General features: G+C 42.2%; 1 protein-coding gene across 3 annotated transcripts in view; it reads left to right on the top strand.

Annotated features, from left to right (window-relative positions):
• The window catches only part of LOC109471882 (small conductance calcium-activated potassium channel protein 2-like), a 65,323-nt gene that overhangs the window by 16,657 nt on the left and 26,256 nt on the right, over positions 1-22,410 (top strand). For all 3 annotated transcript variants that reach the window (XM_019771310.1, XM_019771309.1, XM_019771311.1), the window contains exons 2-3: positions 8,885-10,113; positions 11,328-11,423. In XM_019771310.1, coding sequence (XP_019626869.1) covers positions 9,424-10,113; positions 11,328-11,423 — 786 coding nt within the window. In that variant the 5' untranslated portion in view covers positions 8,885-9,423. The remainder of the gene's footprint in view (positions 1-8,884; positions 10,114-11,327; positions 11,424-22,410) is intronic.

Genomic DNA, 22,410 nt, shown 5'->3' with positions numbered 1-22,410 from the left:
GCCTGTTGACAGAGTCAGAGTGGTTGAGGAATGATGGGGTGAAAATCTCCCTGACAGCTGCGCTGATTGCTGTCAAACTTTCCCGCAACTTCCACTACAAATGTGACGTTGTTAACAGAAGTTGACACAACATTCTTTCTGAAGCAAGAAATCGAAAATTCCATACCTCCGTGAAATGAGTTTTTGTGATTTTCTTATTTTATTCATTGTAGTGAATTTTTCACTGTCACCGATTGTCTCTGCATTTTTCCCCGTTGCCTCCAATATAATAACAGACATACATATATCAGGAAACTGAAGACAGATTATGAAATCTTTTCGGGGCCTTACTGTTTTTTAACATGTCAGAGTACCCGACGTGCTTAGAATGTGCAAGTCACTACCGAAACAAAAGCAAGAACACAGACACACATAAACAAAACCTACGTTCACGAAAGTAAGAAGTAGCGTAACATCGCTGCGTTTTAGTCAGTTGTTGGGCATGCAAAGGATTAGATGTTGACATTAACTTTTGTTTCATCTGGCTTTGTTCCATAATCATCCAGCAAGCTTCGATCTTCAACGCTATTTTCGCCACCTCAATTCCGTTGTTGCAATGATGTAAATACATCATGAATGGTGTGGCCGTACATCCAATCAACGTCGATACGGGTGTGTCGCTTTTTATAAATTGTACTAGCAACAGAATTCATAACTTTCTTCCATACCGTCTGAAACATTGGGATGCTGTAGGGGAGCATGAAAGAGTTGTGAAGAGGTTTGAACCAAACTCGATTTTAACAATCATTTGAGAACTCAGTCTAGTCATTTATTTTCTTATGACCGGGGTTGTTTGTACCACCCAAAGACTACCGGGTTGTCCTGGGATATGCGATATTGATTTTCCCAGTATTGGGCAGAAGTCGATCCTGGTTCATATACGTGACTGTCTCCACCGTGCGTCATGACACACGAGCCATGACCATCCAACTGTACCGCCACACAATGTACCAGTCCCGGTACCAGCGCCTCTTCAATTAGCCGAATCTATCTCAGAAACCCATCTGGAGATAAGGCGATCACCACTATCTTTTAAACGATAATTGTTTCTCGTTCTTCGATGCAAACATTTAGTAACCAAATGTCTTCCTGTGAATGGCAGTTAATCTATTGGAGACACTAATGTACGGTCAGTGGATTCAGCGTAATGTAAATAAGCCTATATGTTTCCTTGCCTTGTCAAGATATAGTGCTTGTATTGTTCCACTCATGCTTCCTAATTAGGTTTTGTGAGAGCTCGGATCGTTTCTTCGATTTCCTATTCCTGAGTTCTGTACATGTAAGTCCAGTAAGGCCAAACTGGCTCCAGTTACATGGCAATCCAGCACGATAACGTGTGACGGTTGAAAGGTCATTTGAAGCAACTCGGTTGTTTCCACCACACATGTAGACTAGTTACTTGTTCGCAACAATGGAACTCTTGTGATGTAGTCCAGACTAGCTTGATCGTGATTCTCACGCCAATAAATACACACTAACGAACAAACAAACATTAAGTTTGGTTATACTTCAGTTTCTGTGAAAACCCTCCTTCGATATATGATAATAATGCACAGCAGTTGGACGAATGTCCCACCAGTCTAGGGTTCAACCCTACAACAAATATAATGATATCCAACTCAACTCAATTGAATTAGTGAACTATATTGATTTTTATGAAGTGAAAACATAACAGAAATTGACACTAGAGGATGGGATTTTATCATCTGCCATTAGCATCTAATTACAGAAACTGCATTACAAGTTGTGATTACGACGAATGCGTTAGAACATTAAGCCCCTTGGTTAGAACTTTTTCAGATGAAAAAGATGGACGGGATACATATTTTCTATCATTTCTGTTCAAGTGCTGTCTGCGAAATCTGTCAAGTGTAATAGACGGAAAATCATCACGAATGCATTCAATGCACACAAACACACAAACAAACAAGAACGCACATATTTGCTGTACGAATGTAGATGGAGTACATGAAATGGATTCGACTTGATTTATCTTTATCTTACAGCAGTAGAACACGTGTTGTCAGGTAAATGGGCATATGGTGGTCGCATGCAGTAAAAATGAGTGATGGGACGATATTCTACCTCATAAAAATGGGTTTTTCTGCTGGACTCAAAAGAACCACCATAACCGATGTTTTCCACATGATATATCTCGTACTGTAAACTTCAATCTCCTGACATATGTTCTTCAAGCAGCATTATATAAAAATGGACATAATCCATTACAGGCTGTATTGTATGTGACAGGTGAAGCGAGAAACACGTGTACCGAATCTAATGCATATTGGCCAAAGTAGGGCAAAGTCATGGTAGATAAATCAAACGCTTTACAGTGTTATGGACAAAACCGCTGGCGTTTCTTTTCCATCTTAACTGAAAATTCAAAGGAATGGAATCCAGGATATTTGTATTACTATTCAACAAGCAACAGCAAAAATGTTTCTAACACATCTAATACAAAGTTACTCTTAGTAGAATCGTAGTAATGAATAAAAAACGCATTATATCGATATTGATGTTTTATTTTACCATTGTAGTAGTTTTAGAGACAGCATTTGACTTGCCAGCGAAGATTTGCGAATGTTGTCATGCTGTCATGTTGTCATTGCAAATGAGAATAATGGCATGCCTGAACATAGGGCCAGATGTACCACAAATTATCATTATCATGTTGACCTTACAAAGTTGTACCTGCATCAAGATAACCTTCAGACTGAGGATCAATATTTGGATCATTTGATGTTCATTAACCTAGTAATTCCCCAATGTGAGAAAGGTGAAATACTTCATTACAGTGGAAGGTACATACTTTTTAAAGATGTAACCTTAATCTAATTGCCCTAGCCTGCCATGGAAAGAGGTGACCTTTTGTAGTAATTCAATAAATCTGCAGAGCGATGGTGACCGGGATGTCCGGGATGTTGGAGGTTGAAGTGCTTTTGAAATGCTAGAAAGCCTTTTGATCTATACTGGGATATATTCGTCCTTTCTATATCACAAAGACTTCACAGAAACATAAAACATACATACAGAGAAAAAAGGGTAATGTATTTTTCGAGATGGTTTCCAAACTTTATCGATGTTGGTCTGACCATCTGGAAGAATTTGGTTTTGCGCAGAGGAGAAAAGTAAGACATGCAGTAACGAAATATTGATGCCTACACGCCATGCTCCCACTGCAGTTATAACACAGGCAAATGGATATTGATAAGATGCGCTTTCCAATAAAACCAGGCACCCGTAGGAAATGCCAACAGCTGCTTCGGAATACTAAAGGCAGAACGATATGCGGATTTTGTAAGGGGGGATCAGACGACAACGTGATGTCCTATATACCAATATGAACGTAGAACAGGTGACCTTCAAAGATTTTAGTTTGTAACATTTACTTTGTTCACAGGCGAATGTCCCAAAGTTGTTTTCCTGGATGATCCAAGTATACAGTAGATTATATATACCAGATTGATTAACGATAAAGCCCCATGCAGCACAAAGCTACATGTTATACTAGTACAACACATCTTAGTGGTGTACATGTGTTGGGTAGTGGTGATGATGGCAAAGGCATTTTTATGTTCTTTATGATGCAACATAAAAAAAACATAAAAGTTGGAAACTTTTGTCTTCTAAAATACTTATTACATCCCGAAGCTTGAAGCTGTGAAATATTGATTTTTGAGAAGACGTACTTTACATGACTATTGGTTGTACTTCTCGCTAGCTGTAATGTCATTAGGATGTACATTACCAACTCCTTCCCTCGTGATGGAATTGGTTTCGTAAAGCTTTTTTCCGTTTTCCAACTAAGTGGCGGCTTTACAGCTTTTCTGTTTGAAGCGAAAGGAAATAGCTTTATGTTGTCATGACTTTCAATGTGCTGGCTAAAAGGCATATCCATCAAAGCAGCCGTCCGCACGATTTGTGGGGCCTAATGTGTCGTCACGTGGGTTGGAAATACAACCACTTTACAGAGATCATGGGCGATGGTGGGAAAAGTGGCGAGGTTGAGCTCATCTGCAGCCGCGGCGAGTTGGTCAATAAGCCAGCCATCTCATGCAACTAGCAGTCAGTCATCATGATACCTGCCGAAATCGAGAAAGCAATCTTGCGAAAATGTTATATCGTCATTTGGGTGGCGTCAGGAGACTTGTTAGCGATTTGATTGCAATCTGGCAACGACTGGCAACATGTCCTTGGTGCGTGTTTAGATGTGCTAACATACAGCGGAGATACGACGTGCATACTGTCGTTATATTATTACTCAGACTGAAAGGTGACTTGTCCTCGCACGTTCGAATCCCAACATCCTTTTGGGTTTATCACAACATTCCATGCCAGTCACGACACTCCTAAAACAATAAAGATAATGCATGTGTTCTTCTGGTGGATAAGCCGTGGCAGATTCAGTCTGTCTATGAATGATAATTCGTCCCCGTTCTTTACAGTTTTAACTAGGACTTTCATCCCAAAATTGTGTACTCTCACGGTGACTTAATATGTCTCTTGTGAGGCTTAAGTCAAAATCATGACTCATCAGTAGCAATAGTTTTGACGAACATATTTCTATGATAGCATCTGTGGAAGGTAATCGTTGTTTCCGACTCATCTATTATCGACTCGAGACTGAAGAGAGGCTGTCAGGGAATCAAACATTAAGCATCCGTAAACGGACTGGTAGTTGTATTAGTATGCATGACTTTGGTTTAGAAATCCACAGGAATCGGATTGCAGTGGCTGTGGCTTGATTTGAGATATTTATGTATTCCTCTAAGTCCCCACACCTCGACAGCACTCAGCCTGCACTATCGTCAGGTCAGAGAAATAAAAAAAAACTGACCCTTCATATTTTTCAAAGACGCCGGTACCAGCTTGTTCGCGAAAATATAGTAGAAAACGACCAAAGATGATGTTTACGATCACAACAAGGGCACTCTATGTAAAGTCCCTGCTTTTATCTGCAGCACTCAAAACTTTAGAAAATCGATGCACACCCTTCACTGAACACTTCGTTGTCGTTAGAAAACTTCCGTTCTGGCGGCATCATTTACAAAATCACGTGTGATGTTCTCTTTGAGGTTTTGTTGGTCAAATATAGACCTTATTAATGTAGGGTTTAGAAGAGTTGGGCCCTGGGATCAAGTAAATTGCCAATGTTCTTGCCCAGACGTGCCTCGCTTCCTGTTGGAGACCGACACCTTGACACTGATCTGGACTTTGAAGGATGACATCTGACGGTTTGATAGCCTTGGCACACGGAGACGGACTTTCTCCGACTGGAGTATATCAACGGATCAACCACCATAATGTACCCGGGGTGCGGATAGGCACGATTAACTCCATCAAGCACCAACACATCAAAGTATGGAACGACCTGCGAAGCGGACGTACAAGTTTGTCATGGTGCGCCATGCATACAAATAACATCCTTAAAACATGCAACAGGGAGACGTTCTGTCACGTTTGGAAGGACCTAAAAGACGATGACGACATTACGGAGTCCATTAGTTGGGCATCACAGGTCCATAATTAGCTGCATGGAGTATTTTTTGATAAAAACGATAGATGAAGGACGATGTTAACTATAATTGACAGCTGAAATGCTCATTAAGTTAGGGCCACATGAGACTAACAAAACAAAGCTGCGTTTGATACAGTAACGTTCGTAATTAACAAACATATTAGCACTGCATTATTTCTGATCATCTTTCTGCAATCGTTGCCATGGAGCTGTATTTCTGCCATGGCCTAATTTACTCACCTAAGTGCGTACTCAATAATCTGTGGGGAGGGAGTCAAATTTCGTCTATAATTTTGCCTCCGGACGCAACGGGGACGTAAATGTCGCACTATATATTAAAAGGCTCTTTTCATTAATGCCTGGTGGCGTTTTTGATTGGTATGAGTGGGCCAATGCACCAGGGGTTTCATTCCCTCTGGTCTTAACCTCGCTTACGTCACGTGGCCTGTAGTGGCCAATCCTCATGTTCCCAAAGACGAAGATCATTTAAGTGGATTTTATTCAAAATGAATCTTAAGTTTTTAGTAAGCATTAAAAAGTGAAAATGTTGTACACATAGGAGGTATATATTCCCTTTACTACAGACAAAAACTGTGCAGAGAACTGAAAATTGTCTTATCCAATGATATTTGCGCTGAATGAACTGAAGCACTTCAGTCTGACCGCCATTTCATGGCTGAGCAAGAAGCACGACCATTACAGAACGGCTCCCGGGCTTACTGCGAAGCTTCTTAACCTAATTCTGCAGATCACTTGGCGGAGAGCTGCAGCAGCTAACCGCATTAGCTGCAGCGAGACAGAAAACATCGAAAATCCGATGCCACGCGTCAGAGGTACACCGTTCCACCACATTGTGCTCAACCAAGTGTCCAAATGAAAAGTCCCCCCCCCCTTCACGACTGACTGCTTTAAGAAACTAGCCTCAGGTGGTGCTAGAATCGTCTCATTTCCTTCTCATTGGGATGATTTAGATCTAAGCAGCGGACGAATACGCCGAAATCAAATTATGCGATAGAACAAATTAACATCCATTTTTATAAAGCTGAACCTGTGTGACATGAAAGCTTGCATGTTGGCCAATACCAAAGTAAGTTACGGACCCGTGTTTGAAAGGGGAGCCTGTTTTCCTACACAACACGTCACTAGCAGATCTGTGCCACAGGGTGATTTTACATGTTGTACCCGAGTCCCTCGTGAGGGACGGTACACCAATTCAGATGACGAAATCATCTCATATATCTATTGTCATACAATTAAGTTATACAATGAAATCCAAAGAATGCTCCTCGAGGTTTAGATCAGCACTTTTCCAATGAACCTTTTGTCGTACCAAGTTTGCAAGTACACGCATTGTGCTAAAACTAACTACCTCCACAACCGTTGATCCTGAATCGTCCCCGTCCATCGATTTCGGTCGATAGTCATAAATATGCCGCGTGTGAGCCCTACAAGTTCTTGCAGTGATGCAGAAGAAACGACAACAAACATGTTACATGTAGCAATGTCGTCATCTTCCCACAACTGGCACTGCATGATGACATCGCTGATAGATCGTTCAGCGACCAAAATGGGATTTGCATGTTAATAATTTGACTATGATGCACGATGCAAAATGTATGTTTTCCTAGATAACAAAATACAAAAACGTAAAAATTGCATTTTGTTTATGACTTGAGACATCTGTCATATACTTGGGTTTTCAGCGGTTGCTAAGTGGCCACAGCCTTTAGTGGAACTAGGCTTTTGTTTTTGGCGGGAAAATACAATATACTAAAACTATTTATTGTCTGTTTATTATTATGATATTTTACACACCTGTTTCAGTGTATTTCAGTTTGTTGGTATGGAATTTTTCTTTTTTCGTGCGTTTGTGTGTATGCTTGTCCGGACAGAACAGGTTGACAGCACGTGGGTGGGGAAGATTGACAGGCAGAATGACAGAGGTCAATAGGTCAAACACAGGAAATGGGGTAAACATGAAGGTTCCAGAATCTGGCCGGGAGCCTGGAGGAGTTAGAGGTCGGCATGGGGGAATTCTAACTTTATTTTTAGAATACCTTTATTGCATGACAATTGCACATGGTACAATGTATAGCAACAACAAATGAACAAAGTAAAAAAAAGTATAGAATAAGACCTAATATAGAATAAGACATTATAAATCTTAATTACTTAAGCACAAGCCTGCATTTGTCTGTAGTGTTGAAATCGAGAAGGGCTAATCATGACGAGTTTCTGTATTTTTTCTAGTAACAACGTCTTATATATATATATATATTTACCTGTTTTTGCATTGTGGGAATTATTGCATGTAAAGATATATTCAAGTCTGTCTCTGAGAAATGTAAATAGCTTATTACGTAAAACATTAAATTAGGTACATTCCATAACAAAGTGAAACTCATCTTCAATTTGTTTTGGAAAAAATGGACAAAACCTTTGGTCAGGGGCTACATTATATCTACCTGTTTCCTTATTCAATGTATGGCTGCTGATTTCTAATTGAGTTATTTCTTTACGAATTTCAAAGTTATCTATATCATACAGGTATGTTTCTTGTTCACAACAGTTTTTCATGAGCGACTCTTCAACCCTGCGCAGTTTCTGTCCTAGTCCCGAGTAACTTCGCCATACAATTTCCTTGATTTGTAAAAAATAAATTCACGAAAACACTTATCACTTCCTGGAAGCCTGAAATCTTCTCTTTCTTGTTTGTTGTTTTTTCCCAATTCAATTAACTTTTTTTCACGTGCCTGTTTATTACAGAAGATGTCAGTGACCTTTAACCGAGTGGAATACTTCATGCAAGTCTTTATTTCCTAAGTTATATAGCCAATATATGACATATATTGTTTTTATTTCCTTAGTTGTGAAATGATAGATAACTTATACGCTTATAGTTAATTTCATAAGCCTCATTTCAGTACATGTACCCATGGAGCTTATAGGGATAAGCTATTTGATGTACCTGATAACTCCAAACTGCCTGTGATGCTCTATCCTTTACACGTTTCTACATTCAAAATACGGTCCTTATGAAATGGTTTCAAATTTATTTATCTCGCTGACTGATATTCCAAAATTAAAGCGGTTCATGATCATGATAAACGTCACAAAAGGCTCATAATCTAAACAATTTGTCCGACAATTTGTCCGTATATAATATATAGTTCAGCCCCCCAGTTTAACAGCTGTGCTAACACAAAACGACTCCTTGCGACAGGCCGCTGCCGCCGTGCGCTGCTGTGATGGCGGCCGCCCGTGAAAAATGGCGTCCCCTTTCCACCAGTTGTGATTTAAATCCGCCTGTTTTCTCCTCCACAGGACCTCCGTCCCTATCTGGAGATTTAAGCGAGACTGCCCCACGGAAGGGATTCATCTACACGGGAGCTAGAGGCCACGCCACTTCGCCATGAACCCATGTCAACCGCTCCGCTACCAGAAATCCCTCCTTATAAATAATTCATTACAGCCATCGCAACAAGGAAGGAATGAGAACTATTCACCGATGGCACCGTGCCTTCAAAATCCCCGGCCAAGATGACATACTGGAATTCCTTGTCCGGACAAAAATAGAAGAACCTCCCCATGGGTTAGAAACCGGGGTAAAAATACAGCGCTAACCCTTCACTGTACAATCAACACATGTGCCCTTTCAATCAATTCTGGCCATGGCAAAAAGACCGCGAGAAGAAACTACAGTGGTAAATCTCCTCGGCTTTAACATTTGAAAATATCAAGCGAGTGAAAATCCCTTTCCGCAAGGGCACATCTGTATGTTGTAAAACCCACGTTTTGAGTACCTTTATATGACTGCTTAATTTCCAAGCTCGTGATTGGTCGAGGGTCGCGGGTATAGCGTCATGTCTATTGTTGTGGTGCAGCCAGCCAATGAGGGCGCGCGGATCGATTCTACGGACAGCCTCATTCGTATGCAGGAGCAAGAAGCCTCCGACGCCTGCGCGACTGCTTCGTATAAAGACTCAAGAATGGAGCGTGGGGTTACTGGCAACACCAATACGTTCTACCACCATGAAATGGAGACACAGAACAAGTATGGCGCCACCCCGCGAGAACTAGGTCTGACCAGTCTGAGGGGGAAGGGGCGGCCGAAGACGAGCACCTCGGAAACACACGAAGGAGTAACCCGCGGAAGAGCAGCGGGAAGAAGAGGAGCCAGAGGAGGCGGGGCGATCACTGAAGCTGCCGTTCCAGACGGCATGGACGGGCAGGAGGATAACCCATTCGTGGATATAACCGCACTGAATAATACTAAAGTCAACGGCAGTGTACGATCGCTGGGTTCTCCCTCACAGCTAAGGAAGCAACACTCTCAGCAGGAAGCCCAGCCCATGCACGTCATGAACGCGCCCGAGGTGGTGGTCTCCAGGCCCGACTCCAAACGGAAAACCAATGTTGGGTACAGGCTTGGACACAGGCGGGCACTGTTCGAATACAGGAAGAGATTAAGTGACTATGCCTTGATATTTGGAATGTTCGGCATCATTGTGATGGTCATAGAAACGGAGCTGTCATGGTCGGTGTACTTAAAGGTAGGTCAAGTGAATTCCTTATATTACCCCCTCTCTGACTGTCTCCTCTGTATCGAAACACCCACATGAGTATTCCAACAACAGGTGTATGTTTTCGAAGGTTTCATTGGGGGCCTACAGGGCACGGCACATATTCGTAATCACTGTGCGCTGCCAAGTCGACAAGATCTCAGATTATTGAGCATAAAAACACATCATTAGTAGGGCTGGCAGGGATCGCTTCAAAGCTTCTTACCTCATATGTCCTTGCTCATATCCATATTTTCCGCCTGTCATTCACATCATAGACAAACCCTCCCATATTCTCTATGAATTAAGGCAAAACGCTTTCAAGCCAATTTTTCATATCGGGCCTCCGTTTATATTTGATGGTCGGGAAAAGACAACACAAACACAACCCTAACATGACACATAAAGACGGCTAAGTCCTTTCCGAGAAAGGGCTAAGATGACGCAGTCATTTTGACATGTAGGTGCGGTGTTGACATGACGTTGTTTGTGTCTGCCCCCAAGCCATACACAGCATTGCCAGTGCCTGCGGACGTGTCGCCGAATTCTTCGCTGACCTTAGCATTCCCTGCACAGAACGTGAAACATGATCAAAGAGAAAAAGAAAAAAAATGAGGAAAAAATTTTCTGGATCTTAGAATGTTTGCTCAACTGTCACAGTTAGCCTTCTAGGTGTCGTTAATTGTAAACATTTGTGCCTTTTTCAGATTTTGTTATCATTTTACAAGGATATTCCATGAAATTCCCCAAGGACCATTGCATGACGTCAGCCTTTTACAGAGGATTTTTAGGACAGGGAGGATGGTTATTTTCCCAGCGGAGTCTTTAAAAGGGATCTGGACGCGTGTCATATTGTTCACCTCCTTTGATTTTCTGCCAATTTCTCGCTAGTCCCGTCAAAACATTAAAAAAAGGATTTCCCCACATCGTCTCTTACCGATCTAGCTTTTCGTCATGTGTTATGATAACATTCATTAAATGTGTTTAGTTCATTTAATAAATTACCAATATCCTAAGTGATTTGTTAACATGTCTTGTGTGGAAACCGTAATGACAGAATGCAGATACATGTAGTGAATATGTAGAATATCGTAACTGTTTCCTATTAAAACGATGTCGCCCTGCATTTGTATTTACGAAGTAAACAAGTACCATGCCTGTTTGAAAATATAGTCAAACATGTGCCATACACTGTCTTTTTCCAGACATCGTTCTACTCTACGGCTTTGAAATGCCTTATAACGTTCTCCACCATCATTCTTCTGGGGTTGATCCTGGCCTACCATATCAGGGAGATCCAGGTAAGTCAGCAAAATATTCGGCTTCCTCTATCTATATTTACCGGTAGTGCGGCGACATAGTGCAGAAAATATAAGTTACGTTAACGGTATGTTCTCCTATCCATGTATAGCCCTGGCGCAGACGTGCCACGGTTAGTCTATGAATCAAACAAAGCCCCGTGTTTGGCAAGAGGATCTCTGTGGGCTAAGTACAGCCCTGGAAATTGCCTACATTAAAGATGCGTATAGAGCAGCCGGCCGCCGTAATGGGCCTCCAGCTATTTGTGATACGGCGCAGCGCTGGTGGACAGCGTTTGACGAGGGTTTATTGATCCCCGCACGGTAGACATTGTGAAGATACCGAGGGCGGCCCGTGCGAGGGAAGCGGTACATACTGTGTAGTTGGCGTGTAAATAGAACGACATAGAGATTCCACAGAACGCGTGGCACCATATTGGCCGAGAAATTTGATGTCGTCCTCCCCCATTACGCCCCTTCCATCTTCTCCCGCCACGCTCTGCCGTACGACGCTAATTTTGTCTTTGTGGAAGGACCCTCCTCCGATTGTGACAAATTATTACTGTGGCAATCATGGGCGCTGCAAATGTTTCTATCTTATACATGGCCTGTTTGTGTAAGCGTGTTGACGTCAAGTCCCACAGGACACCGTTGTGATGTGCCTCCATACGTCTCCACTGTCTCTCTCTCCGTTCATTTGTTATTACTTATCGTTCCAATCCGTGCTTGTTTATGGCCGTCGTGTCACCGGTTGCCATGTCCACGCCCAGAGAAAGGCGCACAATAATCGGCGCCCGCGGCGTTGAACGCGGAGTGCTCGAAATAAAATGCCGGTGTGCATTTAGTCGTAGAGTCGCGCGGTAGTTAACAGGGATTGCCTTTGCTTTTATAGTCTTTTGAAATGAATATATATATAGCACACCGGTAATACAATTTATATTCCATAGAAGGTAGGAAATGTAGAGAAAAAATTCACGCTAGAATTTAAAAACGAACAAAAAATACATTTTTCTCCGCAATGAAACAGATTTACCCAATGTTTATAAAATCCAACTTCATCTAACTCGAGACCATAGAAAAACTAAAACACGTAAACAACAAACTATAATGCGGATGCTCTCACTGGTATTATAACGTTATGTTCTTGTATTTAGGTAACGTTTCACAATAGGCCTAGTCACCTAAATATTGCCCAGCCCCATAAAAAAAAACTTGCCGTTCCATAATGTTCTAGTTCAGACCAGGCCCGTGATCCCGGGCGCCGCGGCGGCATGTCCTGCCGCTGCCCCATGCAGGCGGCACAGTTTGCGTGATCTGAGCCCCTGTGATTGACAGGGCAAACGGACGAGACGATCTAACTTTCCCACATGTCAATCATCTCATAAATTAGGTGTCAAATCCACCACATCTCCATTTCTAAACCATACGTATTAAAACAGGCGATGATTATCTGAGGGTCCGAGAGGACCGATGCCCCGATGCAAAAATATCTCGCTTTAAACAAACATCATTGTACAAAGCATTTTTTTGCTATTTAAGAGAGTGTGTGAATGTGGTTTTGTGTCCATACATGCTTGTTTTTATAGAACATTACGTCTGTCAAATACAATGGCTGATATATAAATCCATAATCTCCCTCTAGTCGTCTAATGAATATATAGAAAAAAACTGACATTGTACCGAGTTTTATTGTCATCCTTTAATAAGGAGAGTCTTGCTGTTCAGGTTGCCTTCCCCCGAAGCTATCACTTTTTACCTGGATAAAATGAAGTAAACGCCATAACTTCTGTTTTAGTTTGATCTATTTCGGTCACAGATACTTTCTTTCTTGAAGAAATAGTCCACTCCAACCCTGTGAAGTGAGCCGAACGTCCTGACTCATCGTTAAGAATGACCAGATTCATGAGTTGTAGCAATCTGTAAACCTTACTTCTGAAACCGGTGCTTTCCTGCGCTGCTGATTCAGGAACATTTTATTACATCTTTACCTTTCAGAACATGTTAAGAATGTTGTCCTTCAAGGCGGTCCGCATCTGTCCCCAGATAGTACCACAATAAACGGCGTGCGTGCGTTTCTAAGACTTCGCACTTCCCGACTGTAATCCTATCCATCCATCCTGCCGAATATCCAGGTCGAGAAGGTTATACGTCTTCCTTAGTAAGCATGCGCCTGTCTGTTCCTTCGACACTGAGGTCAGGGATCAACACGTAAGCATCTTTTATCCGATCCTCAATCTCCCCAACCTGACGAACTCTCCGGCTTTTCTCCCGTTGGCGGTGTCAGAACTCCAGGTACGGTCATCAATGTTGTGGAGAACTGCCACTAGCTACTAAGTTCAATCACTCAATCACAATCAATCACTATGAACCTGTGTCGTCCTACACGCTTATTTGTAATCAACAGTAATATTTGTACAGGGGTTCGTCGCAAATCTATGAATTATGTTGGTTGAAGTATGTTTAGAAAACATCTTAGCCGGGATGAAATTATACACGGGTGTCTGCTGAAATTTTTGTATGATGCAGTCATCGTTTCTATGGCGATTATCAAATGATAAATACAAACATCTACATAGAAACGATTATCAAATGATAAATACAAACATCTACAAGGAAAATTGATTCGCAGTGTATCTGTATGCTCTGCAAGGTTTGAATGTGTTAAACACTTATGTAGTTATGCTTACGCTGGGCCCACCATAATGAAGATATCTTTACTTCCTATTGATCCTCAACTTCATCTAAAATTCCGGTTGTGCCATGTGAGGCATCCTTACAACTGTTAATACTGTTTGTGAGATGATGCAATTCCACCTCGAATTTCGGACCGGTTTCTATAGCTATGCACGCTTTGTAAGCTGAAAATGCCCGTACGGGAGGCATTTCAGCACACGGGAAGTCATTATTTCCAGAGCTCAGCAGCCCTTAGGACCACAAGAAACCACTTTAGGCAACTCTGTTTGATTGTTCCTCCTACACAACATGCATCATAAGAAGCACCTTTGCACTTTCCTTTATTCCTTTCAACTGCCTCTTGTGAATTTCTTACTGGCGGTTCGTTGATTCTAATCTTCTCACATTTGTCTGCTTCGCATCGTACTTTCAGAGGGCCTAAATCGTGCTGCACCAACTCTTTGTCTTCAAGCGATATCAAGCACTTAGGAATATGGCACTAAATGTCAGGTTTTGTTACATTTGAAATATAAATTTAGGGTTTTACAGATTCTAATCTGAAAGGTTGTTTTCTTTTGGGAGACATTGGCATCTCAGGCAGTGGACGTCGTTTCTACTAGCTATGAAATCCCAACAACAAGCACCCCAGATAGAACAAAAGGGTTTGTGCCTTTCTTGTAGTCAACCCTGCTGCTTGCAAACACCACGGTGCAAACACACAGAGTCATGTTGCGCCATCGATGTTCTTCACAGTATGAGTATGATCATGCCAATATCTCTTCGCTGAGTTACGTCAGGGACACAGTTTTTTTTTGACGAGGAGCAAAAAATAACATTTTGAGGAATTTTTATTTTCTTGTGCGCGTAGAATGTTGTTACAGGATAACGTTCCAGCACATGCTGTAGGCGATAGGACATATGTGTTATCGTGAGACCACCATATCGTTTGTTCGCTGGTGATCCACAACTGGTGACAGCTGGACTGGACTGACCAGTGCTGACCGCTCAGGAGATCAAATGGAAGATGACCCGCGGGTCAAACAGGATCATTGCTGTGGGTCCCATCGAAACGCTCTCTATTTGCGGAATGACTTTTCCGTGTTGGGGTGGAAAGTCCTGTGACCTTTGGCGACACGGGTCACAATAAACATAACTTTGGCGTGTTTGAAATGCAACATCTATACGGAACGGGAAGGGTCCAATTTCCGCACTGTTCGCGTCATGCTCCAAAAGGACTGTTCCCACGTCCAATCTATTTGACGGCTCCATCTGAAGCATATCTGGCGAACTCTGACAGAAATTGCAGATAAAATTCCAAAACCTATATTGTTAGGGAAGTTAGCGGTATCATTTGTCGCTCGAAATGAAGCTAGTGGTACATTTGAAACACAAGAGTCTCCGATGCCGAAGTATCGTCTAATATATTTCACTTTCGAAACGTATTATGGACTTTAAAATTGTAAACTGTTTTGCTTGATGGGCCATGGGTGGGACTGTATACCAGAATAATAAAGACATTATCACATTTTATGCTGTCGTAACCTTTGATCTACAAGAAATGACCAAATTGATTAAATCTCTTATCTATCGAAAATCAATAGATCTAGACCTTCGGGAATGGTCTTCGTGGAATACGTTTTTATGCTGATTGACAAGCCACATATTTTATTTGCTTTATATTTACATCCTCGTAAAGTATGAACGTCTGATAGACCACAAACCCACCAGTTTGCGTCACAAGCCAAAATTCAACCGTCATATCGCTGGCGAGGGTCATCAGATGGTATCTCTGATGTGCTCATTATCTTTTATGAAAAGTATCAGATGGTTATTAATTGCATTATCAATAGATGCAATCAACCATCCCAATTAATCCCATCTATAGGTAATATATTCAACCCAAAAATAAATCTGGATTTAAGTCATAAGAATACGGTATATTAGAGTCTGGTATTAAATATGGATCACCCTTTATTCGGAAGAGCTACCAAGGCAGAATCGATGATCACAGACGCCCTGTCTGTTGGACCTTTGTAAAATATTCATCCATAAATGATTGGAGTCATAACGATGCACACGCACAATGTCACTGCGGTATGAGAGCATTTGTTATCCATTTCATATAACGGCGAGGACGGAGTGGTACGCCCCAGTCGTGTGTTCAGCGTGGGGCAGGACTACCGTGCGTGATCGCTAAATCCCGGCGCCAGCTTTGTCCGGGAGCACGGGGGCATCGCCCTATCTGCTGTAGCGAAATGAATGTGTGGATGTAAGCTTTTGATATACATGTTTGCATACGTCTGCACAAACTGCTCGGTTGGACCATGTTCAGGAAGCTTCAGTGGAAGATTCAGCTACCCGATTTCGTTTTGCTTACTTAACGTTACAAGGAAAGCAGCAGTCTACATGAATAGAAATAGAGCAGATTCCTCCGCAGCTAGAGCAATTATATATAACTAGACATGGCAACTCTTTCTATCAGGGAGAGGGGGAAAGGTCAAATCCGTTTGCCATTCTGTTACGCAAGTACATTCAGTATATAGACTTGCGAGGCCATTTGGGCAAGATTAACAGAAGGAGCCGCACTGACTCCAGATAATGAAATGGTTATTGCTTTAGCTACCTGGTATTGAAAATGGCACTGGGAGCCAATCCAAAAGTCTCTGACACATGGGGAACTTGCTATGCACTTGCTCTGTTCAAGGCCGGAACGGGAATCGATACATGGCATCGATAAAATCTACGGAGAAAAATGATGAGCGGCAACGAAAGGGCCCCTATCTCTTAATTGATATTTGTAATATGATAGCATATTTTATTGCAGAGGGTATACGACCATATGGTCCATTAGTACATGAAGAATGGATCTGGTCTCCTGGTGCCAGCCCACGCACATTTCTGTCAAATATTTCTTCTGTACGACTCGTGCCGAACACTTGTCAGAATTTTATTTCTAAGCCTGCATAATACTTATTACTCCCTCTTTAACAGGCCACAAGCTTTTGGATGGTACAAACGGTTGACTTTTATGCGTTCACGCCACGATGAAAAATGGATTTCTTGTTTTGGGTATAAAAAAACTTGAGAGAAAGGAAAAATCGATGCCCGCAGTCTCCCTGGTTGGGGAGAGTATTGATCTATTACAATTGTTAGGCTCTGAAGATGGACCTGCTAGCTTGGATGCAATCTACCAATTGGAATACGTTTGACCCCGGCTACTGGACGGTAGCGGTCGAATCTTTTCCCGCCATTTTTCATTCCATTTTTCGAATATAGATAACGGAGACAACAATACAGTCCCGGTCAGCAGAACCTGACTTGGGTGGTGATGAGAGTGCGCGGTGTGGGAATGAAGCCGCTCATACATGTGTTGGAGAAAAGGGGCTTACGCAAACAGTTAAAGAAAGTTGCTGCAGTAAAAATGGCTGTATGTGCAGCTCTGAGCCATCCAATTAGGCCCCCTCCTCAGGACTAAAATAATCCTGAAATACCAGTAATTGTAGCCCGCGGAAGCCGTCGTCACCATAGCAGCGGTGTGCTGGAGCCAATAGATGTAGCTCTTACGAGATACCTAATCGGCTCGGTCTGCCTCTTAGCAACATCATCTTAATGTCTGTTGCGTGGTGCAGCCAGTCTCGCCAAACGACTATGGACCATCTCTCGCAATATATGTACTCCGAGAATCCCATTTGTGGCCATAAAGAAGCGCGAAGAGGCGTTCTTTCGGTCGGAAGCAGCAATCATTTCCGAGTCTCAATCGTCCCAGCCAAAACTTCAAGTCATTTCCACAGCCCATTCGGCTGAGCACCTGTGATAAGAACAAATCTGCGACAAACAACTTCCAATTCTACCTCATGGTTTCTTCGGACTCACACAGTGTTTTCTGGTCATCAGTTCCTCCTATGTGGCTGTACTACCGTTTGAAAACCAGTTGTTTCTCTTATGTAAATTAGACATGATGTGTAAAAATTTATGAAAATCAAACATCAAGAAGAGATCTTAACTATCGTCCAAAACAATCGACATAAAACAATTTCCTCCATCACACTAGTATTATAAGTTATTGCGCCACCGTTATACATTTGAAATGTTTTAGTATGCAGTTCTGGTTCTTACATATTTCCATATTTAATCTAGTTAGCATTGGACTTTCTGATCTCTGGTGCATGCAGAGAGAGGCTCCGTATTGACTTTCTTAAGATGCCGAGGAAACAAAATCTTGGTGATGAGAATCTGAATTGATTCTTGGTGACGTCTGTATGTCTAAACAACCATCCACAAAAGTGATGGCAGCCTTTTGAGTCTTTGCTTTTTACTTGTTTGTTTTTGGCGGAGAGATACGTATGATATACGAATATCTGTCGAGCTCTTTGTTGAGATGTTCACTACAAGGCATGTGACATGATCAGAATATGACAATGTACCGTCTGACGTGAGAAAAGCCAGCTGTTGCCAATTGTAAGACCAGGAGCATCACCCTGATAGGAATCCAGACTGTCTCCCAGCCAGTGCGAGATGTCAATGTCATTAATGTTCCCAACTGTATCATGAATTCTATTGTGGCCGTTACGTTGATGATGTGTCTAAATGTTGGTGTCGCCAGGGGTGCGTTTAACTCGAGTTAGTCTCTGTATCTTCAGTTTTGGACATGCTATGGTCTTGAGTTGTACACTACAGATACATTCTGGGGTCTGGAAGATCTGTTACCAGCATCTTTGGGACATGTAGAGCGGTTTTGTTTTGTCCATGGATGACATTGTTGGTTGTCCCAAGAGGGAACCGAACCTTTCCGTACTCTGCCACCATTAAGAACAGACCTGGCGCCACCACTGAGCCTCCAAGATACGATCATGAGATCCACCTGCGCCCTAATGTACATGGAGGAATATTACCCTCTAAGTCTCTCACGGGGGACTTAAGTCCATATGAACCCATTTCCTTCTGTATTAAGGCCTTATTATAGAAGGCAATAAAGCTCCAGATCCGATGTTGAAGATTCGCATTACGACCAATGAATGCAATAGTCCAGGCAAATTTCGAGCTGGCACGGTGTCTGTCTGAGTCACTCAGCGGCATAGTCAAACAATTGTACACGAAGCACCAAATTTGGCACACATGTACTTGAATGTAGTTTAAATGAATCTAAATATGGAGGCACCTCGACTACTTATTACCATTCCAAATGTTTTTTTTTGTTTCAGTGAAACAATAGATTTATCAATTGCGTCCATTTTGAGTTCTGAATTAAAAATGTTTGCATATCAATCGGATTTTTCGCCTATACATGCTACTAGACTCAATGTACAATTCCGTACCGTGCATGTTCAAAGAGAATAACCATAGGGCTAATCCATGGTTTCTATGGTATCATTTGAGAATCACAAGCAATCACTTCTTAACGCCTCATTTGTACATCTTGTCTAAATCTTTTATGGTTCCTTTCCTTTACCTGATTGTGGTGAGGAACTATTTGTCTAAGGTCGTATCGTAAAAATGATCCCGCACTGGTGCCTGCTATCTCTGTCAAAGACAATTCGTTTGAAAGATATGCTCCCCTCAGACATTGAAGGACGATCGTATCGCCCAGATTCATTAAGTTGAATGCCCATGGCCTTGCTTCCTCAGATGAACCGATAGATCCAAGGTCCGTTGTTCTCTCAAAGGGGTCCTCAAAACATTTTGCTTGGTTAACACATGGACGGTCACAGACAGAGACGAATTGTCAATCGGCCTGGTCAAAAGTATGTGGCATGAACTTTTGAACGTAAAGCTATTTGTCTGTTTGAATTTAGAATTCGAATGCAATACAACGAAAAATAACAGTTTCTGCTTTTCAAAGACATTGAAAGACATCTGAAATAACTTCGAAGGATCAATGTCTTGGGATCCTTATTGAAAACTCATTGTGAAAAAAATGTATCAATATTATATTAGTTTCTTTTGTCTTCTAGCGTATATTCATGGTTCGAGAAAAAGACGACATTTAACACATCGCACTTCTTCTTACATTCGCCGTTCTCTGCACAAGGAACTGGCAGACTCCGAATTCCGTTTGTAAAAATTTGTGCAAAAGAGTTGAGATAGTTGCAGCAGCTGCTCCCTGTCGAGGGCAGCCATGTATTGGTCTGCACAGGAAGTCCTGCGTGATCTCGTGTCATCTTTCTCCCGAACCCATTCCGTGCTCTGGCTCCGCGCAGCTCTAAGTGGATAACATCTTGACCCGAATGTACACAACTCATCCGAGATGGCTTGTAGAACTAATTGAGGCCGACTGATGGAAAGGAGGTCGCGCACATAACACATTTCTCGTCCATTTAAGGCCATACAACTGACATGGGCTGGTTGAACGACGCGGATACGACGCCCATATAACACTCTAGGCCTCAAACCTAGCTCTTGTCGTAAACTGACATCTGGAATCTAGCTTCGCTGTCGTATGTCAGTGCATTCAGCATTAAGTTGATGCGTCATAGCAGAAGGATAAAAACAAATATGTTCAATTAACAATTGACGTGTGTGGATGAGAAATCGAAGAGAGTGCTTCTAGAGACAATCAGCGTTTAGTGGATTTTGTTGGCGTCTGACTACGCCTGTATGGTGCCTCACTATCACACTGACACTCTCTTCGACTATTCTGGTAAATGCGATTATTTCCAGCGCTTAATTAGTATTTATCATCCATTTTAACATCCTCTTTCCACTGGACGCTGCGATCTCTGAGCGAACGTCCAGGGGCCAAAAATTTGACAGGTCACTGAATTTATCAGTAGTACGTATACGTACACACAAAGGATTTTCAAAACATTTTGTATCTTGGTGTCTTTTAAACCTTACTTTTGCATCGGGCATCATATTCCAATTAAACAATCAAGGGTCACACAAATCCAATTTTGTCACTCAACGGTCCCCCGGCAAGTGGAGGGGAGTTTAAATTAGAATGATAATCCAGTTTTGTTTTAAAGAATTGTGATTTTCCATTGCGTTTTTCTGACGTATTAAGAGTCAAAAGCCGGTCAGCTTCCATACCTACTGTAGCACGTCAGGCAGTGTCCAGGGAAGACTGTTCCCGCCGCGCGTGGGCGGGGCCCGGTCCCGGGAGCCGGGCGGCTGTCTGCATATACCGCCTGTAATTTCCCTGTATCCGTCCGCATTAGAAATGGGGCCAGGCGCTGTTATCTCTACAGAGGTCTGGCCAGGGGCGACTCACTTGTTGAGTGGACTATGGAAACGTTTTAAAAGCAAATTTGCAAGGATGCTTGTCTGTGTACAGTATCATCCATCAAATACAATCCAGCAGCTCAGGATAGCGAAGGTTCACGTCAAACTACCAGTGGAAAATGTATATACATTTTTTACGATTCTATCTATATGGTGCAACGTTTATTCAGCTGAACAGTTTCCATTTAATCACCTTGCAGCAGTTTTGCATGTTTTATTGTCATGTTGCTTGTGCTCTCGCATAACGCATTTGCCTGACGCAGCATCTTCCTTTGTCATGTTCCAGTCATGGCGTTCAGAAATCCACGGCAAATTAGTTTATCTTTCTCCATATTGACAGGTACCGGCTGGTCCGCTTTGTACTCTAAGTGAACTATCGTTCTGAAAACCCTATCTCTTCGGGTATATATGCTAGGCAGACTGGTTTGGGCAGTTCTCAGTAACGTTTCTGTACCAGTAGCCACAGTAACGAAGATCCGGAGCTGCCCAGCTGTATTCCAATAATACGGCAGTCTATGTTAGGTGAGAAGGACCAAAAGACGACACACAGAATGGTTCAGAAATTTAATACGATCAAAATATGTAGGACGAATCATTACGATCAACACTTCATTTGTTTCCTCAATAATGGCACATGTTCCGAAATAATGAATTTTCTCGATTTCACATTCACTAGCCTAGTGACTAAGATTTTTTCATCAACTAGACTTAGATCCCATCATTGAAAAGCCGTCCCTAGCACTGAACAGTCTGCCTCATGATTCATGTTTGACCGCGGCCGCTCTCTCCACGACTGTCTACCTGCTGAGTGCAACGTCATCACAAGAACTGAAAGTTCGTCATCTTGTTGTCTTCGTCAGAAGGACTATGAAATTGTCTCGCCGGAGTGTGGGGAACTGCGGATTTTGCGATATAACTCTGGAAGGCATGATTCGACGTCCATGATTTTTAGCAGGCAGATTACCATTGTTGAGGCCAAATTCAAGTACAAGTTTCGGCTTCGTGGGGGGTCCGTGCGTCACGTTAGTGCACCTTTTGTGTTTGTGGCTTGTTAGCAAAATAACTCAAGTATTTTAAAATGTTGATTATAATTCTTGGT

Source organism: Branchiostoma belcheri, unplaced genomic scaffold (genome assembly GCF_001625305.1).
Source record: "Branchiostoma belcheri isolate BF01 breed outbred unplaced genomic scaffold, Haploidv18h27 scaffold26, whole genome shotgun sequence".
NCBI classification, from domain to species: domain Eukaryota; kingdom Metazoa; phylum Chordata; class Leptocardii; order Amphioxiformes; family Branchiostomatidae; genus Branchiostoma; species Branchiostoma belcheri.
The sequence above is the reverse complement of the archived record's forward strand: the minus strand, read 5'-3'. Positions and strand labels throughout refer to the sequence as shown.